The 27080-nt window shown below is 45.7% G+C and overlaps 1 protein-coding gene across 1 annotated transcript in view; it reads right to left on the reverse strand.

The window, feature by feature from the left end:
• Nucleotides 1-27080, reverse strand: part of LOC137322209 (dynein axonemal heavy chain 8-like) — a 1675662-nt gene that overhangs the window by 239590 nt on the left and 1408992 nt on the right. The window contains exons 83-87 of the mRNA XM_067985325.1: nt 17446-17628; nt 7007-7112; nt 6455-6707; nt 5818-6008; nt 3608-3729 (exon numbers count right to left, since the gene is read on the reverse strand). Of these exons, the coding sequence (XP_067841426.1) occupies nt 3608-3729; nt 5818-6008; nt 6455-6707; nt 7007-7112; nt 17446-17628 (855 nt within the window). The remainder of the gene's footprint in view (nt 1-3607; nt 3730-5817; nt 6009-6454; nt 6708-7006; nt 7113-17445; nt 17629-27080) is intronic.

Raw genomic sequence — 27080 nt, forward strand, 5'->3', positions numbered from 1 at the left:
ACTCTCGGGCCGGTCCTGCCAACCTTCCAGCCATCTCTTCCTCCTCCCAGTAGACTGTGCATATGCCTTTTAAAATATGCATCTGCATCTTTAAGAGGTGCAGGCTGCTGATGACATGCACTGAGCACACCCTATTTCAGGCTTCCTGATTATCCTGATTCTTAGCATGATAGCTCTGTGCAGCCAGCGCTCCCTGCGCTGCTGAGAGGCTGCACGGAGCTATCATGCTAATTAGCAGGCAGCACGAAGTTCACATGCTGCCTGCACAGGGGCCATCAGGCGCGGGTTAATAGCGGATCACGCTACCCCGCCCAATAACAGGCCTTATCCAATTTAACCCCCAATGACTTTTAAAGCACTTTGATTTTTAGAATTATTGAACTAAATTTCGAGCTCTTCTGCCTGGTGAAAATAGGGCAGTAACACCTCAAAAATGGTGGCTACTAACCTATCGCCCCACTGCCGCTGTGGCAATATTCCCCGGGGCCTATCGCTGCACCCCCGGAGTCAGGCGGTAGGCCCATTTAAAGTGAAAATTGGGATCCTTTGACGTCACTAGGACCCTGATTTTCAGTTTTGGACTGAAATGACTGGAGCGAGCGCCATGCACACTCTGGCCACTATCAGCCTGTGGTCTGGCCAACTAGGACCCCAAAGGAAAGTTCCTTCTTCTTTTTGTGAGGCTGCGATTGCTCCTCCCAGCCCCGCAATCCCAGCCTGGCCCACTGCCACACCCTTTGATCGGAGCCCCCCATCCCCCAACCAGGAACCTACCTTCCTCTGGTGAACAGTCCAGCCGGACTGCGTGATAATGATGGCCCAGAGCTGGCGGGCTGCTCCAGGGTGCTCGATTCTCAGCCTAATGCAAATGAGGCCCAGTACTCAAAATGAAACAGGCCTCCCGGTGGGACAATTGTTTGGCTAGCCAGCCCCCCAGGATATCACTCTGGGGGAACATGCGCCCCAACTTTCTCTCCTTGTACCATCACCTCCATAGTTGTTTTATTTTACTATGAATAGTGGATGTCTGCCAAAATTTAAGGAATCTTAGTGCTGTAGAACCTGCCCAAGTTCTTTCAGGGCCCAACGGTAACCGTAACTGCAGCACAGCCCATTTTCCTGAGGAGTCACTGCCCAGGTGGGCACGGCAGTTCAGTGTCCATCAGAGAATCATAGAAGGTTACAGCACGGAAGGAGGCCATTTGGCCCATCGAGTCCGCGCCGGCTCTATGCATGAGCAATCTAGCTAGTACCCCCTGCCCCGCCCAATCCCTGTAGCCCTGCACATTTTTTGGTTTCAAGTACTTATCCAGTTCCCTTTTGAAGGCCATGATTGAATCTGCCTCCACCACTCCCTCGGGCAGTGCATTCCAGATCCTAACCACTCGCTGTGTAAAAAAGTTTTTCCTCATACCACCTTTGGTTATTTTGCCAATCATCTTAAATCTATGGCCTCTGGTTCTTGACCCTTCCGCCAATGGGAAAAGTTTCTCTCTATCCACTCTGTCTAGACCCTTCATGATTTTAAACACCTCTATCAAATCTCCTCTCAACCTTCTCTGTTCCAAGGAGAACAACCCCAGCTTCTCCAGTGTATCCACGTAATTTAAGTCCCTCATCCCTGGAATCATTCTAGTAAATCTCCTCTGCACCCTCTCTAAGGCCTTCACATCCTTCCTAAAGTGCGGTGCCCAGAACTGGACACATACTCCAGTTGTGGCCGAACCAGTGTTTTATAAAGGTTCATCATGACTTCCTTGCATTTGTACTCTATGCCTCTATTTATAAAGCCCAGGATCCCGGATGCCTTTTTAACCGCTTTCTCAACCTGCCCTGCCACCTTCAACGATTTACGCACATATACCCCCAGATCTCTCTGTTCCTCCAGCCCTTTTAGAATTGTGGACTCTAGTTTATATTGCCTCTCCTCATTTTTCCTATCGAAATGCATCACCTCACATTTTTCCACATTAAACTTCATCTGCCACGTGTCCGCCCATGCCACCAGCCTATCTATATCCTCTTGAAGTCTATCGCTATCCTCCTCACTGTTTACTACCCTTCCAAGTTTTGTGTCATCCGCAGATTTTGAAATTGTGTCCTGTACACCCAAGTCCAAGTCATTAATATATATCAAGAAAAGCAGTGGTCCCAGCACCGACCCCTGGGGAACACCACTGTACACCTCCTTCCAGTCCGAAAAACAACCGTTCACCACTACTCTCTAACTCCTGTCACTTAGCCAATTCTGTATCCATGTTGCTACTGCCCCCTTTATTTCATGGGTCGCAGTCTTAATAGCAAGTCTACCATGTGACCACTTTATCAAACGCTTTTTGAAAATCCATTTACACCACATCGACTGCTCTCTGTTACCTCAACAAAAAACTCAATCAGGTTAGTTAAACACGATTTGTCTTTAACAAATCCATGCTGGCTTTCCCTAATCAATCCACACTCGTCCAAGTGACTGTTAATTCTGTCCTGGATTATCGTTTCCAAAAGTTTCCCCACCAGCGAGGTTAAACTGACTGGCCTATAGTTGCTGGCTTTATCTTAACACCCTTTTTTGAACAAGGGTGTAACATTTGCAATTCTCCAGTCCTCTGGCACCACCCCCGTACCTAAGGACGTCTAGAAGATTGTGGCCAACACCTGCCCAATTTCCCCCCTTACTTCCCTCAGCATCATGGGGTGCATCCCATCCGGACCACGTGACTTATCTATTTTAAGTACTGCCAGCCTTTCCAGTACCTCTTCTTTCTCAATTTTTAACCCATCCAGTATCTTAAGTGAGCCGCCTCCTGTACCTGAGGCTTGTTTTAGCTGATGGAACTACCAAAATAAATTTCCACAAATCCAAAGACTGGCATCTGGGAACTCTTTTTTATTACCTACTATTCCCAGAGATGGCCTTAGGCAATCTAACGGATTTTCTTTGGTTTTGCACCTGGCTGTGCAAGACCTGTGTGTCAGGAACTAGAGCAATATAAGAGCAGGTTTTGGGAATCCAATCAAACCAGACTTCACAAAACCTGTTCCACACTTACAGATATTTTTAATTCATTTTCCATTTCTTTAGCTACAGGAATAGCCATTTGATTATACTCTAACCACAAATAACAGGTCTGGTTAAATTAGATCCATTGCTGAATACGTTATTTCTTTCACTCAATCAACTCAATGCCAGTCTTTCAACTGTTTCTCTTAGCACAGTATATGACTCACTTTGAATCTGTAGATCCCTGTAATCACTCTCAAGACTCAGCTATGGGACCACTAAAGATGAGTCCTTGCATCCTTCTCTACCCTCTCTGAAGCTGCTGCTCTCCACCCCTCCCACCGGATGGCCTTCTCAGGGCCACTGTTCTCCTCCCATACAAATACAATTAGCATAAAAAGGCTTTGGAATGATTGATAAATGCAGCCCGCAATAATATTGCTCATAACAATAACTTTGACAGTGACATTTTTATATCGTAAACCAAACTTCTAATTTGAGGATTTGCTGTGGAAAATGAACTCGCCTGTTTGAACTCTAATGTTTTCTGCTTGTTGTTGAGCCAAATGGTGCTGTAAGAGCCTGAGCAGAAAATAGCTACATTACCTGGGTCATTATCTCTGAAAACTGAGAGAGTTTGCTCAGCTCCACCAAGTTCAACCAGGTCATATCAAGGATCCAACGGAAAGGCTTCTGTGGACTGGCTTTAAGGTCAAGGGCTGCTCCACCTGCACAATTACACAAAGAATTCATCTTTAGTAAAAGAGTTCTCCAATGTCCTGGTCAACATTCCTTCCTCAACCAACATACCAAAAAACGATTATCTGATAAATTATTTTATTTGAAGTTTGATGGCTTGTTTTCCAGGCTGGTTAGGTAAGAGTTGCTGTCGTTAAGATCTTGGAAGCTGGACACCATCAGTTTATCCAATTAGTCCCCCAAGACCTGAAAGCCCACAGTCAAAGCATGTTGGAGGTCTTGAGGTCTCCATAGCGGGGGAACCGATGCAGCTTGGAGCTGACACTTGCTCCAGGGTGCTTTTCATAGATGAAAAGCCTTCCCTGGTGGTGGTGTCAGAGAACTCCACTATGCCTCTTGCCATCTGCCCTACAATCTGCAAGAGGCTGAGCGGTGCTTCCACATATGCAATGCTCAACCAACATCCTTCTTTTCAAGCACACCCCTGAGATCAGAGTCCTACACTTCTGAGCCAAGGGTTGAGAACTCCTGAGCTTCCACCCAGCACTGTCAGGCTCTATGTCCACTGCTGCCTCCTCTGGATGCTTTGTGCTGTGTACTTTACCCAGTGCAAAGTCCCCATCTGAACTGTCTGTTTCCTCCCACGTGAATCTCTTTGGGAGCAAGAGGGTGAATGACAGAATGGTTGAGGTGGCGATGCAAGAGATAGAGTAAAGTAGTAGGTTGTTACCAGGAACTGACAGCGGGCATGGATCACGTGGGCTATGTGTCTCGCCAGGAGCTTCAGCACCTCTTCCTTATATGAGGGTATTATTCGAATGTCAGGGTCACCCCCTGTTGTGCATCTCCCTCACATTATAGGCAATCTTCTCTGTAAGAAGAATCACATGATGTGAAATGGCTGTGAGTGGCACACGTCCAGTTAATAACGCATGCTGTCAGCCGGCAGAAAACAGAAGAGGATGATATCAGTTGGAAACAACAACAAGTTGCATTTATATAGCGCCTTTAATGTAGTAAAACACCCCAAGACGCTTCATAGGAGCATTATGAAACAAAATTTGACACTGAGCCACATAAGAAGATATTAGGACAGGCAACCGAAATCTTGGTCAGAGGGGTAGGTTTTAAGGAGGAGAGAGAGATAGAGGCAGAGAGGTTTAGGAAGGGAATTCCAGAGCTTAGGGCCTAGACAGCTGAAGGCACAACCGCCAATGATAGAGCGATAAAAATCACAGATGCGCAAGAGGCCAGAATTGGAGGAGCACAAAGATCTTGGAGGGTTGGAGCAAGGACATGTGAGGTGGGGCTTGGCAGGGTCAGTATATATGGCAAACTCTGACAGAAGATCTATTTTCGGGTGACATGAAGGAGAGAGAAGGGACCACTAACCAATGGTGCACATGACAATCTAGTAGGGCAGCAGATGAGCACTGCGAGGGCAAGGAATGATATAGTGGCACAAAGGATTTGATATTGCAATCATGGCACATGTGAAGCTCTTCTCTTACTTTCACTGCCCTCATTTGGTCATTAAATGTCTTTCTGCATTGTGGGGCTGTTATTGGAATCAGAGAAGTGGCATTCACATACCACCATCTCCTTCAGCATGGCTCAAAGCATGGAGTAAAATGGCCTTCTGCCACCTATCCCAAATACATAATCCTTTCTCTGCACATCTCTGAGGGTGAAACATCAATGTGTGCCTCACATCGGTTCATGGCTCTCTGTTTGCCGTCTACCCTAGCCCCTATGTCTCCTAATCCCTCTTGCTGCTGGTGACCCCTTTTAGTTGCTGCAGGCCTTTAAATCCTCCCAAATGTTTTTTACGCCACCCTTGGCACCACTGAGCAATGGCAGGCAGGACTTACACTGACTGCCCACCCAACAGTTTACAAATTAGTGGAGATTTGCGACAAGACCAGTGTTGGGTCACTGTGGTGACCAGAATTTCTGATTTGTAGCACTTCTGGCCACCAGAAATTTTTAAGCTGCTTAAAAAAAGCTCAAACAAATCTGCAATCTGTATATCTATTTCAAACACACGGAATAGAATAGTAGATTTATGATTTAATTCTCTATTTCTAGATGAGATCCTCCTTAAGAAAGTGTAGTACCTTTTATCAGGGTCTGAAATTCACCGTGCTTAATGTATCCGCGCTCAAGGTTAATCTTCAGAGGCAGCAGTAAAGTGAAAAGGAACTTGTGAGTTTCATAAAGACCACGTACTGAATACTTGAACACTTCATAGGTCAGGTAGTCAATAATGTTGCTGATTCTCTTTGAAGCAACAGGAGACTTCTTAGATCTACACGGAAAAAAAATCAGAAAACTGTAGTTTCATTTAATGATGTATCATGTGTGTTTCTTCACTAGCAGAAGACCAATAGAAAGCTGAGCTTGAGGTGGAAACCTTCCATTTATTTACACCAGTGGTGTAGCATTGACTAGATACACTTGACTCATTTCTCAGGAGTATGCTGATCTGATAACTCACAAGCTACAAGATATCCTCCTCCCCTCTGCTCTGTAAGCAGCATTTCTCTGTTTGCAGCATTTCTGTTTTTATTTCAGATTTCCAGCATTTGCAGTTTTTTATATTCATTCATGATGCTAGCATCACACCCATACAGATGTGGTATCACTTGATTAGGTTTCCATCTGTAAACCTTTGCTTTGCAATGTACTCCATTATTTTCCAGACTAATGTGAAGTGACTGTCAATATTTCATCTAACACTGTTGGGAAGCATACCTGGCCATGGAGAGGTCAAATATTTTCAGGAATTGTGCAAGTGAGGTCTGGTACATCATGTTGACCATACTCATTTCTGTGTTGAGGAAGTACAGGATGCTACCACGAGTGGCTGCTGGCCGGTATTCTTCCTGTGCAGTGTTAATCTTTACCTCGGTTTCCGCTGCCACATGCAGCTTCTCACTCACTTCAGTTGCTGTCGTCTTTGTTATCCGCAGGACTCCAATCAGAGACTCATCATCCACCAGTGAACCTGAAGAAAAGCCCATTGAGCTGATCAAGACCTCATTTCTCACCATTGTAATCCCAACTTCTCAAAAGATTTACAAAACTCAATCAGTTTGATGTAGTCTTCAGGACAAGGGTGAAAGTTTTATATTCTTTAAAGGTACCAAGGTGCTTTCCCTTTGCCAGAGTCAGGCATAGATCATGAGGTGATATTTTAGTCAAATTAATGACTGTTTTCATCTGACTGGTGTGAAGTATCAGCTGCAGGGACAGTGACAGTGTAAACGATGAATATGTGAAATGGTTAACCAGTGAAGTATGTACCTTTGGTGGTGCTGAGCTTGAATAGCAGGTTATTCTCCAACTCTTTCATTTTGCGTTTGTTAGCGGTGACTTGCTTTATCAGTTCCAAGCGCTCTGCTTCCAGCTCCTGCAATTATCAGAGGTTTAAGATAGTTAGAAATAATTGCTCTAAATCAGTGAGGGGAAAAGTAAAGGAAAATCTTACTTCAGGAAACAATGTCGGAGCAAATGTAAGCTGGTAGCGAAAGGGGAAAGGATTTCAGTGAAAGAGTATCCTTGGACAATTTAGCCATATAAATACTGTGGCTACGAGAGCAGGTCAGAGGCTGGGTATTCTGCGGCGAGTGACTCACCTCCTGACTCCCCAAAGCCTTTCCACCATCTACAAGGAACAAGTCAGGAGTGTGATGGAATACTCTCCACTTGCCTGGATGAGTGCAGCTCCAACAACACTCAAGAAGCTCGACACCATCCAAGATAAAGCAGCCCGCTTGATTGGCACCCCATCCACCACCCTAAACATTCACTCCCTTCACCACCAGCGCACTGTGGCTGCAGTGTGCACCATCCACAGGATGCACTGCAGCAACTCGCCAAGGCTTCTTCGACAGCACCTCCCAAACCTGCGACCTCTACCACCCAGAAGGACAAGGGCAGCAGGCGCATGGGAACAACACCACCTGCACGTTCCCCTCCAAGTCACACACCATCCCGACTTGGAAATATATCGCCGTTCCTTCATTGTCGCTGGGTCAAAATCCTGGAACTCCCTTCCTAACAGCACTGTGGGAGAACCGTCACCACACGGACTGCAGCGGTTCAAGAAGGCAGCTCACCACCACCTTCTCAAGGGCAATTAGGGATGGGCAATAAATGCCGGCCTTGCCAGCGACGCCCACATCCCGTGAACGAATAAAAAAAAAAATACACCAGGAACAGAGAGGCTGAATACCTAGAATACAACAGGAACAGAGAGACTGAATAGCGATAATACAACAGGAACAGAGAGGCTGAATAGTGATAATACAACAGGAACAGCGACTGAACACCTAGAATACAACAGGAACAGAGAGGCTGAATACCTGGAATATAACAGGAACAGAGAGACTGAATAAGTATAATACAACAGGAACAGAGAGGCTGAATACCTAGAATACACCAGGAACAGAGAGACTAAATACCTGGAATACAACAGGAACAGAGAGGCTGAATACCTGGAATACAACAGGAACAGAGAGGCTGAATACCTAGAATACAACAGGAACAGAGAGACTGAATACCTAGAATACAGCTGGAACAGAGAGACTAAATACCTGGAATACAACAGGAACAGAGACACTGACTAGCGATAACACAACAGGAACAGAGACTGAACACCTAGAATACAACAGGAACAAAGAGACTGAATACCTATAATACAACAGGAACAGAGAGGCTGAATATCTAGAATACAACAGGAACAGAGACTGATAACTGGAACACAACAGGAACAGAGAGACTGAATACCTAGAATACAACAGGAACAGAGACTGCATACCTGGAATACCACAGAAACAAAGAGACTGAATACCTAGAATACAACAGGAACAGAGAGGCTGAATACCTGGAATACAACAGGAACAGAGAGGCTGACTACCTACAATAATACAACAGGAACGCAGAAATTGAATACCTAGAATACAACAGGAAAAGAGAGACTGAATACCTAGAATACACCAGGAACAGAGAGACTGAATACCTGGAATACAACAGGAACAGAGAGACTGAATACCTGGATTACAACAGGAACAGAGAGACTGAATACCTGGAATACAACAGGAACAGAGAGACTGAATACCTGGAATACAACAGGAACAGAGAGACTGAATACCTGGAATACAACAGGAACAGAGAGACTGAATACCTAGAATACAACAGGAACAGAGAGACTGAATACCTAGAATACAACAGGAACAGAGAGGCTGAATACCTAGAATACAACAGGAACAGAGAGACTGAATACCTAGAATACACCAGGAACAGAGAGGCTGAATACCTAGAATACACCAGGAACAGAGAGACTAAATACCTGGAATACAACAGGAACAGAGAGGCTGAATACCTAGAATACAACAGGAACAGAGAGACTGAATACCTAGAATACAGCTGGAACAGAGAGACTAAATACCTGGAATACAACAGGAACAGAGACACTGACTAGCGATAACACAACAGGAACAGAGACTGAACACCGAGAATACAACAGGAACAGAGAGACTGAATACCTGGAATACCACAGGAACAAAGAGACTGAATACCTAGAATACAACAGGAACAGAGAGGCTGAATATCTAGAATACAACAGGAACAGAGACTGATTAACTGGAACACAACAGGAACAGAGAGACTGAATACCTATAATACAACAGGAACAGAGACTGCATTCCTGGAATACCACAGAAACAAAGAGACTGAATACCTACAATACAACAGGAACAGAGAGGCTGAATACCTAGAATACAACAGGAACAGAGAGACTGAACACCTAGAATACAACAGGAACAGAGAGACTGAATAACTATAATACAACAGGAATAGAGAGACTGAATACCGAGAATACAACAGGAAAAGAGATACTGATACCTAGAATACAACAGGAACAGAAAGACTGAATACCTGGAATACAACAGGAACAGAGAGGCTGAATACCTAGAATACAACAGGAACAGAGAGACTGAATATCTAGAATACAGCTGGAACAGAGAGACTAAATACCTGGAATACAACAGGAACAGAGAGGCTGAATACCTAGAATACAACAGGAACAGAGAGACTGAATATCTAGAATACAGCTGGAACAGAGAGACTAAATACCTGGAATACAACAGGAACAGAGACACTGACTAGCGATAACACAACAGGAACAGAGACTGAACACCTAGAATACAATAGGAACAGAGAGACTGAATACCTGGAATACCACAGGAACAAAGAGACTGAATACCTAGAATACAACAGGAACAGAGAGGCTGAATATCTAGAATACAACAGGAACAGAGACTGATTAACTGGAACACAACAGGAACTGAGAGACTGAATACCTATAATACAACAGGAACAGAGACTGCATACCTGGAATACCACAGAAACAAAGAGACTGAATACCTAGAATACAACAGGAACAGAGAGGCTGAATACCTAGAATACAACAGGAACAGAGAGACTGAATAACTATAATACAACAGGAATAGAGAGACTGAATACCGAGAATACAACAGGAAAAGAGAGACTGAATACCTAGAATACAACAGGAACAGAAAGACTGAATACCTAGAATACAACAGGAAGAGAGAGCGGGGCGGACCTGAACGGGAGCAGAGGAGAGAGACCGAGAGCGGGGATAAAAGAGCAGCGGCCCGAGGCCCGAGACCAGAGCGGCGGCGGACATGAACGGGAGCAGAGGAGAGAGACCAAGAGCGGGGATAAAAGAGCAGCGGCCCAAGGCCCGAGACCTGAGCGGCGGCGGACCTGAACGGGAGCAGAGGAGAGAGACCGAGAGCGGGGATAAAAGAGCAGCGGCCCGAGGCCCGAGACCAGAGTGGCGGCGGACCTGAACAGGAGCAGAGGAGAGAGACCGAGAGCGGGGATAAAAGAGCAGCGGCCCGAGGCCCGAGACCAGAGCGGCGGCGGACCTGAACGGGAGCAGAGGAGAGAGACCGAGAGCGGGGATAAAAGAGCAGCGGCCCGAGGCCCGAGACCAGAGCGGCGGCGGACCTGAACGGGAGCAGAGGAGAGAGACCGAGAGCGGGGATAAAAGAGCAGCGGCCCTAGGCCCGAGACCAGAGCGGCGGCGGACCTGAACGGGAGCAGAGGAGAGAGACCGAGAGCGGGGATAAAAGAGCGGTGGACCTGAACGGGTCAAAAACAACAACAGAAAACCAAGGAGTGACGTCACAGGACAGCAGGTAAGTGACTGGTTGGTGAGTATTATTGTTTTTTTTCTCTAAATTAGGGCATTGGTTTAAACTAAGAACTGGGAAACTAAGCAGCTTTTATTGTATGTCGTGTATTTTTTAAGTGAACCTCGGTCCCTCGCATAGTTAACATTTTCTAATTTCAACATAATTTAAAAGGGGTAACTAATCTAAGGCAAGTCATGGCAGCAGACCTCGCACCCGTTTATGCCCCTCCTGCAAGATGTGGGAAGTCATGGACACTACCAGTGTCCCTGCTGACCATGTGTGCAGGAAGTGTGTCCACCTACAGCGACTGACCGATCGTATCTCGGAGCTGGAGCTGCGGGTGGACTCACTGTGGAGCATCCGCGATGCAGAGAAACTCGTGGATAGCACGTTTAGCGAGTTGGTCACACCGCAGGTAAAGGCAGTACAGGCAGGAAGTGAATGGGTGACCACCAGGCAGAGTAAGAGGTGCAGGCAGGTAGTGCAGGGGTCCCCTGTGGCCACCCCCCTCACAAACAGGTATACCGTTTTGGATACTGTTGTGGGAGATGGCTCACCGGGGGAGGTGGCAGCGGCCAGGTTCATGGCACCGTGGCTGGCTCTGCTGCACAGGAGGGCAGGAAAAAGAGTGGCAGAGCTATAGTGATAGGGGACTCGATTGTAAGGGGAATAGACAGGCGTTTCTGCGGACGCAACCGAGACTCCAGGATGGTATGTTGCCTCCCTGGTGCAAGGGTCAGGGATGTCTCGGAGCGGCTGCAGGGCATTCTGGAGGGGGAGGGTGAACAGCCAGTTGTCGTGGTGCATATAGGTACCAACGATATAGGTAAAAAACGGGATGAGGTCCTACAAGCTGAATTTAGGGAGTTAGGAGTTAAACTAAAGAGTAGGACCTCAAAGGTAGTAATCTCAGGATTGCTACCAGTGCCACGGGCTAGTCAGAGTAGGAATGACAGGATAGCTAGGATGAATACGTGGCTTGAGAGATGGTGCAAGAGGGAGGGATTCAAATTCCTGGGACATTGAAACCGGTTCTGGGGGAGGTGGGACCAGTACAAATTGGACGGTCTGCATCTGGGCAGGACTGGAACCAATGTCCTAGGGGGAGTGTTTGCCAGTGCTGTTGGGGAGGGTTTAAACTAAAGTGGCAGGGGGATGGGAACCGATGCAGGAGGTCAGTGGGAAGTAAAGTGGTGACAGAAACAAAAGGCAGTAAGGGAGAGTGTACAAAACATGACCGGACAGATGGTCTGAGAAAGCAGGGCAAAGACCAAGGGAAGTCTAGATTAAACTGCATTTATTTCAATGCAAGAAGTCTGATGGGCAAGGTAGATGAACTCAGGGCATGGATGGGTACATGGGACTGGGATGTTATAGCTATTACTGAAACATGGCTAAGGGAGGGGCAGGACTGGCAGCTCAATGTTCCAGGGTACAGGTGCGATAGGAAAGATAGAGCAGGAGGTAAGAGAGGAGGGGGAGTTGCATTCTTGATTAGGGAGAACATCACGGCAGTAGTGAGAGAGGATATATCCGAGGGTTCGCCCACGGAGTCTTTTTGGGGAGAACTGAAAAATAAGAAGGGAGAGATCACTTTGATAGGATTGTACCACAGACCCCCAAATAGTCAACGGGAAATTGAGGAGCAAATATGTAAGGAGATTACAGACAGCTGCAAGAAAAATAGGGTGGTAATAGTAGGGGACTTTAACTTTCCCAACATTGACTGGGACAGCCATAGCATTAGGGGCTTGGATGGAGAGAAATTTGTTGAGTGTATTCAGGAGGAATTTCTCATTCAGTATGTGGATGGCCCGACTAGAGAGGGGGCAAAACTTGACCTCCTCTTGGGAAATAAGGAAGGGCAGGTGACAGAAGTGTTAGTGAGGGATCACTTTGGGACCAGTGATCATAATTCCATTTGTTTTAAGATAGCTATGGAGAATGATAGGTCTGGCCCAAAAGTTAAAATTCTAAATTGGGGAAAGGCCAATTTTGATGGTATTAGACAGGAACTTTCAGAAGTTGATTGGGAGAGTCTGTTGGCAGGCAAAGGGACGTCTGGTAAGTGGGAGGCCTTCAAAAGTGTGTTAACCAGGGTTCAGGGTAAGCACATTCCTTGTAAAGTGAAGGGCAAGGCTGGTAGAAGTAGGGAGCCTTGGATGACTCGGGAGATTGAGGCTCTGGTCAGAAAGAAGAAGGAGGCATTTGAAATGCATAGGCAGCTGGGATCAAGTGGATCCCTTGAAGAGTATAGTGATTGCCGGAGTAGAGTTAAGAGAGAAATCAGGAGGGCAAAAAGGGGACATGAGATTGCTTTGGCAGATAAGGCAAAGGTGAATCCAAAGAGCTTCTACAAATACATAAAGGGCAACAGAGTAACTTGGGAGAGAGTAGGGCCTCTTAAGGATCAACAAGGTCATCTATGTGCGGAACCACAAGAGATGGGTGAGATCCTAAATGAATATTTCGCATCGGTATTTACGGTTGAGAAAGGCATGGATGTTAGGGAACTTGGGGAAATAAATAGTGATGTCTTGAGGAGTGTACATATTACAGAGAGGGAAGTGCTGGAAGTCTTAACGCGCATCAAGGTAGATAAATCTCCGGGACCTGATGAAATGTATCCCAGGACGTTATGGGAGGTCAGGGAGGAAATTGCGGGTCCCCTAGCAGAGATATTTGAATCATCCACCGCTACAGGTGAGGTGCCTGAAGATTGGAGGGTAGCAAATGTTGTGCCTTTGTTTAAGAAGGGCGGCAGGGAAAAGCCTGGGAACTACAGACCGGTGAGCCTGACATCTGTAGTGGGTAAGTTGTTAGAGGGTATTCTGAGAGACAGGATCTACGGGCATTTGGAGAGGCAGGGACTGATTAGGAACAGTCAGCATGGTTTTGTGAGAGGAAAATCATGTCTCACAAATTTGATTGAGTTTTTTGAAGGGGTAACCAAGAAGATAGATGAGGGCTGTGCAGTAGACGTGGTCTACATGGACTTTAGCAAAGCCTTTGACAAGGTACCGCATGGTAGGTTGTTACATAAGGTTAGATCTCACGGGATCCAAGGTGAGGTAGCCAATTGGATACAAAATTGGATTGACGACATAAGACAGAGGGTGGTTGTAGAGGGTTGTTTTTCAAACTGGAGGCCTGTGACCAGCGGTTTGCCTCAGGGATCGGTGCTGGGTCCGCTGTTATTTGTTATTTATATTAATGATTTGGATGAGAATTTAGGAGGCATGGTTAGTAATTTTGAAGATGACACCAAGATTGGTGGCATTGTGGACAGTGAAGAAGGTTATCTAGGATTGCAACGGGATCTTGATAAATTGGGCCAGTGGGCCGATGAATGGCAGATGGAGTTTAATTTAGATAAATGTGAGGTGATGCATTTTGGTAGATCGAATCGGGCCAGGACCTACACCGTTAATGGTAGGGCGTTGGGGAGAGTTATAGAACAAAGAGATCTAGGAGTACAGGTTCATAGCTCCTTGAAAGTGGAGTCACAGGTGGATAGGGTGGTGAAGAAGGCATTCAGCATGCTTGGTTTCATTGGTCAGAACATTGAATACAGGAGTTGGGATGTCTTGTTGAAGTTGTACAAGACATTAGTTAGGCCACACTTGGAATACTGTGTACAGTTCTGGTCACCCTATTATAGAAAGGATATTATTAAACTAGAAAGAGTGCAGAAAAGATTTACTAGGATGCTACCGGGACTTGATGATTTGACTTATAGGGAGAGGTTGGATGGACTGAGACTTTTTTCCCTGGAGAGCAGGAGGTTTAGGGGTGATCTTATAGAAGTCTATAAAATAATGAGGGGCATAGATAAGGTAGATAGTCAAAATCTTTTCCCAAAGGTAGGGGAGTCTATAACGAGGGGACATAGATTTAAGGTGAGAGGGGAGAGATACAAAAGGGTCCAGAGGGGCAATTTTTTCACTCAAAGGGTGGTGAGTGTCTGGAACGAGCTGCCAGAGGCAGTAGTAGAGGCGGGTACAATTTTGTCTTTTAAAAAGCATTTGGACAGTTACATGGGTAAGATGGGTTTAGAGGGATATGGGCCAAGTGCAGGCAACTGGGACTAGCTTAGTGGTATAAACTGGGCCACATGGACATGTTGGGCCGAAGGGCCTGTTTCCATGTTGTAAACTTCTATGATTCTATGAATACCTAGATTACAACAGGAAGAGAGAGACTGAATACCTAGAATACAACAGGAACAGAGAGACTGAATACCTGGAACACAACAGGAACAGAGAGACTGAATACCTGGAATATAACAGGAATAGAGAGTCTGAATAGTGATAATACAACAGGAACAGAGATTGAACACCTAGAATATAACAGGAACAGAGAGACTGAACACTTAGAATACAACAGGAACAGAGAGGTTGAATATCGATAATACAACAAGAACAGCGACTGAATACCGAGAATACAACAGGAAGAGAGAGGCTGAATATTTGGAATACAACATGAACAGAGAGACTGAATACCTATAATACAATCTTAAAAGAGTGATTGAATGCTTATAACACAACAGGAACAGAGACTGAACAGCGATAATGCAACAGGAAGAGAGACTGAATACCTAGAATACAACAGGAACAGAGACTGAATAGCTATAATACAACAGGAACAGAGACTGAATATCTAGAATACAACAGGAACAGAGAGACTGAATACCTGGAATACAACAAGAACAGAGAGACTGAATACCTAGAATAGAGCAGGAACAGAGAGACTGAATACCGATAATACAATAGGAACAGATAATACAACAGGATACAGTAGGACCAGGGACTGAACACTTATTATACAATTGGAAGAACAGCAACATAGATTGAATACCTAAAATATGACAGGAACAGAGAGACTGAACACCTCGAATGCAACAAGAACAGAGCGACTGAATGCTGAGAATACAACAGGAACAGAGAGACTGAATACCTGGAATAAAACAGGAACAGCGACTGAATAGTGATAATACAACAAGAACAGAGCCTGAACACCTATAATACAACAGGAACAGAGAGACTGAATACTTAGAATACAACAGAAACAGGGAGGCTGAATACCTAGAATACAACAGGAACAGAGACTGATTACCTATAATATAATCGGAACAGAGACTGAATTTCTAGAATACAACAGGAACAGAGAGACTGAATAGTGATAATACAAGAACAGAGACTGAACACCTATCATACAACTGGAACAGAGAGACTGAATACCTATCATACAACTGGAACAGAGAGACTGAATACCTATCATACAACAGGAACAGAGAGACTGAATACCTAGAATAGAACAGGAACAGAGAGACCGAATACCGATAATACAATAGGAACAGAGAGACTGAATACCTAGAATAGAACAGGAACAGAGAGACCGAATACCGATAATACAATAGGAACAGATAATACAACAGGATACAGTAGGACATGGGACTGGACACTTATAATACATTTGGAAGAACAGGAACAGAGACTGAATACCTACAATACAGTAGGAACAGATAGACTGAATGCACTTAATACAGTAGGAACAGAGAGACTGTATAACTATAATACAGCAGGACCAGAGACTGAATACGTATAATATAACAGGACTCGGGACTGAATGCTCTTAATGCAACAAAACCTGTGACTAAATGCTCATATTACAACAGAACCAGAAGACTGAATGCCTACAATACAGCAGCACCAGTGACTGAATACGTATAATAGAACAGGAACAGAAACTGAATGCTCATAACTCAACTGGAACAGAGACTGAATACTCATAATGCAGCAGGACCAGAAAGACTGAATGCTCATAATACAGCAGGAACAGAGAGACTGAATGCTCATAATATAACAGTAACAGTAACAGAGACTGAATACTCATAATACAGCAGGACCAGAGAGACTGAATGCTCATAATACAGCAGCATTAGAGAGACTGAATGTTCATATTACAACAAAGCCAAAGAACAAGCATCCAAGAGGAAGCATAAATCCATATGAATCCACTTTTTGTGAAAGAAGTAGGTTTGGTGGGCTGAATAATCTATTTTCAGTCCATGCTTTCTTATCTTCTATTTGTTGGGGGACATGGCCCGTTAGTTCTGAGTGTAATGTCTACTCTTGAGGGTTGTCCCTGATGGCACAGTAAAGGGTGTGAACTCAGTATGTAAAGAATTGCAGCTGGGACTCATATTTTACTGTTGTGTGGCACAAAGTGTGGGTGCTTGTCTCCAGTGACATCGATGGAAATTAAAATTGAGAGAGATGTTTCACAGAAGGATGAATTAAGATCACCCGTTTTACACTATCACTTAAAGTCTAAATTACCCCCAAGGACTGTACAATTTGACTGCTGAAAACAGGGGGTTGGGTGGAATGTTGCAAACAGCACTGACACCTCAGAAGTGTTAAATTCAAAGTATTAAACCAGACTCCACAATCCCAAACCACATCAACCTCCTGTGCTCCCTGTGTGCCCCGTGGTTCAGCGATGTCCTGACTTTACCTGTTTCTCAGTAAGGATCACTCGGCCAAGCAGCTGATTCTCCAGACCCTTCATGGTTACAGTGAAGTCGATGATGGATGTTTTGGCACTAATTTCTGGAGTGTAGGCAGGGTTTGGAAGTTTTGTTGTAATGTAAAACATGAATCCAGTCATTATATCAGTTTCTTTATCTCCCACTTTCACCTACACAAAAATAATCAATAAAAATATTATTAATGTATATTTATACCACATTTCTCTTTTTTGTTCCCTCTCTTTTCAGGTGCATGTTCCTTCTTTACTTGGGAGGTGTGCCTTCTGGACAGTGAAATAGATAAAGCATCACTTTCTTTCTCAACATTGGACATGCAGCTGCTGTAAAGCTCTCCATCTAGTAGGTCATCAGAGACTCGACAAAAGTAATTGCTCTTCTGGTAAATAGACTTAAACATTAACCAGTAGCTTATTCGTGGCTAGAATTGGGAGCAGCTCTCAACATAATGTTATCACTGTCAAACTTCAGTAGAAAACTTCATGGCGAGACCATGCAGACGCTGCGACAACGGATGAACGGACACCGCGCAACAATCGCCAAACAGGAGGGTTCCCTCCCAGTTGGGGAACACTTCAGCAGTCATGGACATTCATCCACCGACCTTCGGGTAAGCGTACTCCAAGGCGGCCTTCGAGACACACGACAACGCAAAATCGTCGAGCAGAAATTGATAGCCAAGTTCCGCACCCATGAGGACGGCCTCAACCGGGATCTTGGGTTCATGTCACGCTACACGTTACCCCACCAGCGAACAAATGTTATCTGTTTTTAATATAATGGGTCATTTGCTGGCTCTCTCTGCCTTCCGGATGTTTCTGCCTCTCTCTGTGTTTTTTTTTCTCTGTTTTTTTTCCCTGTTTGTTTTTTTGTTGAATGTGTATTCGGGGGTTCTGCAGGTGACACCTCTCTGTCTGAACACGGTGATTGCCTTGGCAACGGGCAGTTGCAGGGGCAGTCTGTAAACACCATGTATTGTTCTATATGTATAAATGCGTAGGCTTCAAGGAGCTCTTGAAACATTTGCCTGAGGAAGGAGAAAATCTCCGAAAGCTTGTGAATTTAAAATAAAATTGCTGGACTATAACTTGGTGTTGTAAAATTGTTTACAATTGTCAACCCCAGTCCATCACCGGCATCTCCACATCAAAACTTCAGTAGTCTGGTAATAGAGCTTTCTGGAATAACTGCTGGGATTTTCCTCGGGAGTTCTCCAGATTAACTGCTGTACCTTGAGCGGATGATCAGTGGAAACCCTGCTAATGGCTTTATCCAGGGTTTCCGCCGATCTTCTGCTGAAGTTCTGACAGACGATCTGCAGAAATTCCCAGCGAACAGCTTTTTCCTTCAGCTGCAGGTAATTCACTTTCTACCAAACTTGATGGTGAAAGTCCTACCACCAAGGCCTACTGGATTGGCTAGGCCAAACTTCCTGCAGCAAAGACAAAGTAAATGATTAGCCCCCTGTGTTATTGGAGATCGAAGGGAAGTCTGTCCACCCTGAATATTGCTTCCATATTTGGGAGACTTTTCTAGCATCTCTCAGACAATCCTATTGTAATGGACTGCTGCATATACTAGAAGTAGGGGCATATACTAGAAGTAGGGGAGCTGCTCCCAGCTCAGGGTTTGGTACCAACTTCTATTGTTGTTGTAATTTCTGCTATTCTCTTGGAGGAGGTACAGCGCAGATTCACCAAAATGATACCAGGGCTTAAAGGGTTAAAGTATACAGTCAGGTTATGTAAACTTGGTTTGTATTCCATTAGAAGATTGAGGGGTGATCTAATCAAGATATTTAAAATTATAAAGGGATTCGATAGTGTAGATAGAGTGAAACTATTTTCTCTGGTGGGAGAGTCTAGAACAAGTGGCACCATCTTAAAATTAGAGCTAGGCCATTTAGGAGTGAAATCAGGAAGCACTTTTTCACACAAAGGGTAGTGAAAATCTAGAAATTCTCTCTACCAAAAGACTGTGATCAATTGAAAATTTGTTAGGTAAGAATATTAAGAGATATGGGGGGTGAAATTGGACCTTGTAGCACTGACGGGAAGTGCGCAGGACGCCACCTTGCTAAAGGGGTTTGTGCACGTGCACCAAACAACCGCCGGCAACATGTAGAGTAGCGAGATGGTGACACAGAGCAGTGTGCAACGCTGATTTGAAGCAGCCGGTGAAATTTTGGAACTCCACACTCCAGCCAACACCCTGTCTTAACCTCGCACAGTTGAACAGGACTTAAACGGCATGAAGGACCCTCCACCAGCACTACTTAAAGGGAACATGAAGTATTTACAGGTTAGTTGCTGGATTATTCCATCTGGCTGCTGGTGCAATTGTATGTGTTTTTGGATGTTTCCTATACTTGGCTAAAGTTTCAATATTCTATAGAGAGTGGTCTGGCTGGTCTTGCAGTACTTTTAGTGGCATTTAAAATATAGTGCTGAAAAAAGTTGCTTCTAGACATGGGTGGCCAGCTAGGGCTTCCTCTGGGAATTGAACATGACTGGGAGAATGAAGAGAGGCAGGTGGGACACGCTGCTAGAAGAGGGAGGAGGAGGAGCAAGGCACTAAGCAGGAGGTCATATCCGCAGAGGGTCTTCAGGGACCAATTCTCTTACCTCAACTTCAGCGACGACCAGTGTATCAGACGTCTGTGGTTCACTAAAGAGGTCGTGACTGAAATTTAACAACTGCTGCAGCCTCAAAGCAGGGCAAGGACAGCGTTGCCTGTGGCTGTCAAGGTGACCGTGGCTCTTAATTTTAATGGCTCTGGCTCCTCTCAGGCTGATACTGGAGATATAAGCAACATCTCGCAATTTGCAGTGCTCTGCTGTATAATGGAGGTCATTGAGGCTCTGTATGCACTCCAAAACAGATTAATCTCATTCCCTCTTGGCAGTGACAAGCTGGAGGACCAAGCACGAGGGTTTGCTCGCATTGCAGGCTCCCCCATTGACTGCACGCATATTGCTATGCACGCTTCACATCTGAACTTGGCCATATTCATGAATAGAAAGGGATTCCACTCCCTCAATGTGCAGCTGGTGTGCAATCACACGCAACGCATCATGCAGGTCAATGCCTGCTATCCTGGAAGCAGTCATGATGCCTTCATTCTGCGGCAGTCCAACTGCCACCTATATTTCAACCAACACGGTAAGGCTGGCTACTGGGCGACAAGGGGTATCCCCTCATGAAATGGCTGATGACTCCGGTCCGCAACGCACGCACATGTGCACAGTAGGCATACAACGAGAGCCATACTGCCACACGGAACATCATAGAGCACACCATAGGCATCCTCAAGCAACAATTCCGCTGCCTGGACTGCTCTGGAGGAGCCCTGCAGTATTCAGCTGAGCGGGTATCAAGATTTTTGGTGGTGTGCTGCATTCTGCACAACCTGGCCATTATAAGGGAACAGCCCTTGCCATCGCCTATCAGGCGAGAACCTGAGCAAGAGGAAGAGGAAGAAGAGGTGGAGGAGGAGGAGGATGTGCTGCGTGTGGGGGAGGAGGAGGAGGAGGAGGAAGAGACAGAGGAGGAAGAGGAGGAGAAGGAGGAGGAGGAGGAGGAGGAGGAGGATGAAGTAGAGGAAGAGGCAGGGAGGCTACAAGGTAGACAGGCCTTGTCTGCCAGGGATCTGCGTGATCAGATTATTAATGAGTGATACCAGTAACCTCAACGACACCTCTCCATTCACCAACAGTTCCACCTTCCTTACCTTTCCTCTCTCACATGACCATAAAATCGTCCTCCTTATGACTACACATATGTTCTTACATAGAACATAAGAAATAGGGGCAAGAATAGGTCATATGGCCCCTCGAGCCTGCTCCGCCATTCAATAAGGTCATGGTTGATCTTCAAACTCAACTCCCGGGACAGGTAGATAAGGTGGTTAAGAAGGCATACGGGATACTTTCCTTTATTAGCCGAGGCATAGAATATAAGAGCAGGGAGGTTATGCTCGAACTGTATAAAACATTAGTTAGGCCACAGCTAGAGTACTGTGTACGGTTCTGGTCACCACATTACAGGAAAGATGTGATTGCACTGGAGGAGATTTATGAGGTTGTTGCCAGGATTGGAGAATTTTAGGAAAGGTTGGATAGCCTGGGGTTGTTTTCTTTGGAACAGAGGGGGCTGAGGGGTGATTTAATTGAGGTGCATAAAATTATGAGGGGCCTAGATAGAGTGGACAGAAAGGACCTTTGTCCCATATCAGAGAGGTCAATAACCAGATTTAAAGTAATTAGTAGAAGGATTAGAGGGGAGCTGAGGAAAATCTTTTTCACCCAGAGGAAGATAGGCATCTGGAACTCACTGCCTGAAAGGGTGGTAGAGGCAGAAACCCTCATTAAAAAGTACTTGGATATGCACTTGAAGTGCCGTAACCTACAAGGCTATGGACCAAGTGCTGGAAAGTGGGATTAGCCGGGTAGCTCTTTTTCGACCAGCACAGAAACGATGGGCTGAATGGCCTCCTTCTGTGCCGTAAATTTTTCTATGTTTCTATGTTTCTAAATAATTCCAGTACAGAAATGTTCAGTGCAGTTGTGACTTGCACAGTGCTGTGTCCGGGATGGAGTTTGGCTGCAGGACCTCTTGCAGCAAGTGGCCTAATTCCATCACGGTGAATTGAAACTTCCATCACCGCTTAGAGTCACAGAAAATTTACGGCACAGAAGGTGGTCTTTTCCTGTCTGTCATTTCTCACATGTTCAAGAGTTTTAAACTGAAGCTTGGCATCACCTTATCCCTTCTTCCTCTGGGGAAGAATGATCATAATATGATAGAATTTTACATTGAGTTTGAAAGTAATGTAATTAAGTCAGAAACTACAGTCTTAAACTTAAATAAAGCCAATTACATAGGTATGAGGGGTGAGTTGTCAAAGGTAGATTGGGAAATTAAATTAAAGGGTTTGATAGTTGAAAAGCAATGGCAAACATTTAAAGAAATATTTCAATATTCCCAACAAATATACATTCCATTGGGAAATAAAAACTCCACCGGAAAAGTGATCCACCCGTGGTTAACTAAAGAAATTAAGGAGAGTATTAGATTGAAAGAAGAGGCCCATAATGTTGCCAAGAAGAGTAATGAGCCTGGGGATTGGGAGAGTTTTAGAAACCAACAAAGGACGACCAAAAATTGATAAAAAGGGAGAAAATAGGATATGAAAGTAAAAACAGATTGTAAGAGCTTCTAAAAGTATGTAAAAAGGAAGAGAGTAGCAAAGGCTGAGGCAGGAGAAATTATAATGGGGAATCAGGAAATGGCAGATGTGTTAAACAAAAAAATTGTATCTGTCTTCACAGCAGAAGACACAAAAAGCATACCAAAAATAGTGGGGACCCATGGATAAATGAGAGTGAGGAACTTAAAACAATTAATATCACTAGAGAAAAAGTACTGGACAAACTAATGGGAGTAAAAGCCAACAAATCCCCTGGACCTGATGGCCGACATCCTAGGGCTTGAAAAGAGGAGGCTGCAGAGATAGTGGATGCATTGGTTATGATCTTCCAGAATTCCCTAGATTCTGGAATGGTCCCAGTGGACTGGAAGGTAGCAAATGTTACCCTGCTATTCAAGAAGAGGAGAGAGAAAACAGGGAACTACAGGCCAGTTAGCCTGACATCGGTCATCGGGAAAATGCTGGAATCCATTATTAAGGAAATGGTAACAGTGCACTTAGAAAATCATAATATGATTAGGCAGAGTCAACATGGTTTTATGAAAGGGAAATCGTGTTTGACAAATTTATTAGAGTTTTTTGAGGATGTAACTAACAGGGTAGATAACGGGGAGCCAGTGGATGTAGTATATATGGATTTTCAAAAGGCATAGAAATAGAATCATAGGTTACAGCACAGAAGGAGGCCATTCTGCCCATCGAGTCCAAGACAGCTCTATGCAAGAGCAATCCAGCTAGTCCCACTCTTCCACCCTATCCCCGTAGCTCTGCAAATTTTTCTTTTCAAGTACTTATCCAGTTCCCTTTTGAAGGCCATGATTGAATCTGCCTCTACCACCCTCTCGGGCAGTGCATTCCAGATCCTAACCACTCGCTGTGTAAAAAAGTTTTTCCTCGTGTCACCTTTGGTTCTTTTGCTAATCACCTTAAATCTATGGCCTCTGGTTCTTGACCCGTCCACCAATGGGAACAGTTTATCTCTATTTACTCAGTCCAGACCCTTCATTATTTTGAATACCTCTATCAAATCTCCTCTCAACCTTCTCTGTTCCAGTCTATCCACATAACTAAAGTCCCTCCTCCCTGGAATCATTCTGGTTGATTCTTAATTGCCCTCTGAAATGGCCTAGCAAGCCACTCAGTTGTAAAATCTCGCTACGAAAAGTCATAATAAGAATAAAACCGGACGGACCACCCGGCATCGGACCACTAGGCACCGGACACGACAACGGCAAAACACCAAGCCCAGTCGACCCTGCAAGGTCCTCCTTACTAACATCTGGGGACTTGTGCCAAAATTGGGAGAGCTGTCCCACAGACTAGTCAAGCAACGGCCTGACATAGCCATACTCACAGAATCATACCTTTCAGCCAACGTCCCAGACTCTTCCATCACCATCCCTGGGTATGTCCTGTCCCACCGGCAGGACAGACCCACCAGAGGTGGCGGTACAGTGATATACAGTCAGGAGGGAGTGGCCCTGGGAGTCCTCAACATTGACTCTGGACCCCATGAAATCTCATGGCATCAGGTCAAACATGGGCAAGGAAATCTCCTGCTGATTACCACCTACCATCCTCCCTCAGCTGATGAATCAGTCCTCCTCCATGTTGAGCACCAGTTGGAGGAAGCACTGAGGGTAGCAAGGGCACAAAATGTACTCTGGGTGGGGGACTTCAATGTCCATCACCAAGAGTGGCTCGGTAGCACCACTACTGACCGGGCTGGCCGAGTCCTGAAGGACATAGCTGCTAGAATGGGCCTGCGGCAGGTGGTGAGCGAACCAACACGAGGGAAAAACTTACTTGACCTCGTCCTCACCAATCTACCTGTCGCAAATGCATCTGTCCATGACAGTATTGGTAGGAGTGACCACCGCACAGTCCTCGTGGAGATGAAGTCCCGTCTTCGCACTGAGGACACCATCCAACGTGTTGTGTGGCACTACCACCGTGCTAAATGGGATAGATTCAGAACAGATCTAGCAGCTCAAAACTGGGCATCCATGAGGCGCTGTGGGCCATCAGCAGCAGCAGAATTGTATTCCAGCACAATCTGTAACGTCATGGCCCGGCATATTCCTCACTCTACCATTACCAACAAGCCAGGGGATCAACCCTGGTTCAATGAGGAGTGTAGAAGAGCATGCCAGGAGCAGCACCAGGCGTACCTAAAAATGAGGTGCCAACCTGGTGAAGCTACAACTCAGGACAACATTCATGCTAAACAGCGGAAGCAACAAACTATAGACAGAGCTAAGCGATTCCACAACCAACGAATCAGATCAAAGCTCTGCAGTCCTGCCACATCCAGTCGTGAATGGTGGTGGACAATTAAACAACTAACGGAAGGAGGAGGCTCTGCAAATATCCTCATCCTCAATGATGGCGGAGTCCAGCACGTGAGTGCAAAAGACAAGGCTGAAGCGTTTGCAACCATCTTCAGCCAGAAGTGCCGAGTGGATGATCCATCTCGGCCTCCTCCCGATATCCCCACCATCACAGAAGCCAGTCTTCGGCCAATTCGATTCACTCCACGTGATATCAAGAAACGGCTGAGTGCACTGGATACAGCAAAGGCTATGGGCCCCGACAACATCCCAGCTGTAGTGCTGAAGACTTGTGCTCCAGAACTAGCTACGCCTCTAGCCAAGCTGTTCCAGTACAGCTACAACACTGGCATCTACCCAACAATGTGGAAAATTGCCCAGGTATGTCCTGTCCACAAAAAGCTGGACAAATCCAATCCGGCCAATTACCGCCCCATCAGTCTACTCTCAATCATCAGCAAAGTGATGGAAGGTGTCGTCGACAGTGCTATCAAGCGGCGCTTACTCACCAATAACCTGCTCACCGATGCTCAGTTTGGGTTCCGCCAGGACCACTCGGCTCCAGACCTCATTACAGCGTTGGTCCAAACATGGACAAAAGAGCTGAATTCCAGAGGTGAAGTGAGAGTGACTGCCCTTGACATCAAGGCAGCATTTGACTGAGTGTGGCACCAAGGAGCCCTAGTAAAATTGAAGTCAATGGGAATCAGGGGTAAAACTCTCCAGTGGCTGGAGTCATACCTAGCACAAAGGAAGATGGTAGTGGTTGTTGGAGGCCAATGATCTCAGCCCCAGGACATTGCTGCAGGAGTTCCTCAGGGCAATGTCCTAGGCCCAACCATCTTCAGCTGCTTCATCAATGACCTTCCCTCCATCATAAGGTCAGAAATGGGGATGTTCGCTGATGACTGCACAGTGTTCAGTTCCATTCGCAACCCCTCAAATAATGAAGCAGGCCGAGCCCGCATGCAGCAAGACCTGGACAACATCCAGGCTTGGGCTCATAAGTGGCAAGTAACATTCGCGCCAGATAAGTGCCAGGCAATGACCATCTCCAACAAGAGAGAGTCTAACCACCTCCCCCTGTCATTCAACGGCATTACCATCACCGAATCCCCCACCATCAACATCCTGGGGGTCACCATTGACCAGAAACTTAACTGGACCAGCCATATAAATACTGTGGCTACGAGAGCAGGTCAGAGGCTGGGTATTCTGCGGCGAGTGTCTCACCTCCTGACTCCCCAAAGCCTTTCCACCATCTACAAGGCACAAGTCAGGAGTGTGATGGAATACTCTCCACTTGCTTGGATGAGTGCAGCTCCAACAACACTCAAGAAGCTCGACACCATCCAAGATAAAGCAGCCCGCTTGATTGGCACCCCATCCACCACACTTAACATTCACTCCCTTCACCACCGGCGCACCGTGGCTGCAGTGTGTACCATCCACAGGATGCACTGCAGCAACTCGCCAAGGCTTCTTCGACAGCACCTCCCAAACCCGCGACCTCTACCACCTAGAAGGACAAGAGCAGCAGGCACATGGGAACAACACGACCTGCACGTTCCCCTCCAAGTCACACACCATCCCGACTTGGAAATATATCGCCGTTGCTTCATCGTCGCTGGGTCAAAATCCTGGAACTCCCTTCCTAACAGCACTGTGGGAGAACCGTCACCACACGGACTGCAGCGGTTCAAGAAGGCGGCTCACCACCACCTTCTCAAGGGCAATTAGGGATGGGCAATAAATGCTGGCCTTGCCAGCGACGCCCACATCCCGTGAACGAATTTAAAAAAAATATCTCTTCTGCACCCTCTTTAAGGCCTTCACATCTTTCATAAAGTGCATTGCCCAGAACTGGACACAATACTCCACTTGTGGCCGAACCAGTGTTTTATAAAGGTGCAACATGACTTCCTTGCTTTTGTACTCTATGCCTCTATATATAAAGCCCAGGATTCCGAATGTGTTTTTAACCGCTTTCTCAACCTGCCTTGCCACCTTCAACAATTTGTGTACAAATACTCCCAGGTCTCTCTGTTCCTGTACCTCTTTTAGA

The sequence above is a fragment of the Heptranchias perlo genome, chromosome 5 (genome assembly GCF_035084215.1).
Source record: "Heptranchias perlo isolate sHepPer1 chromosome 5, sHepPer1.hap1, whole genome shotgun sequence".
Classification (NCBI taxonomy): Eukaryota; Metazoa; Chordata; class Chondrichthyes; order Hexanchiformes; family Hexanchidae; genus Heptranchias; species Heptranchias perlo.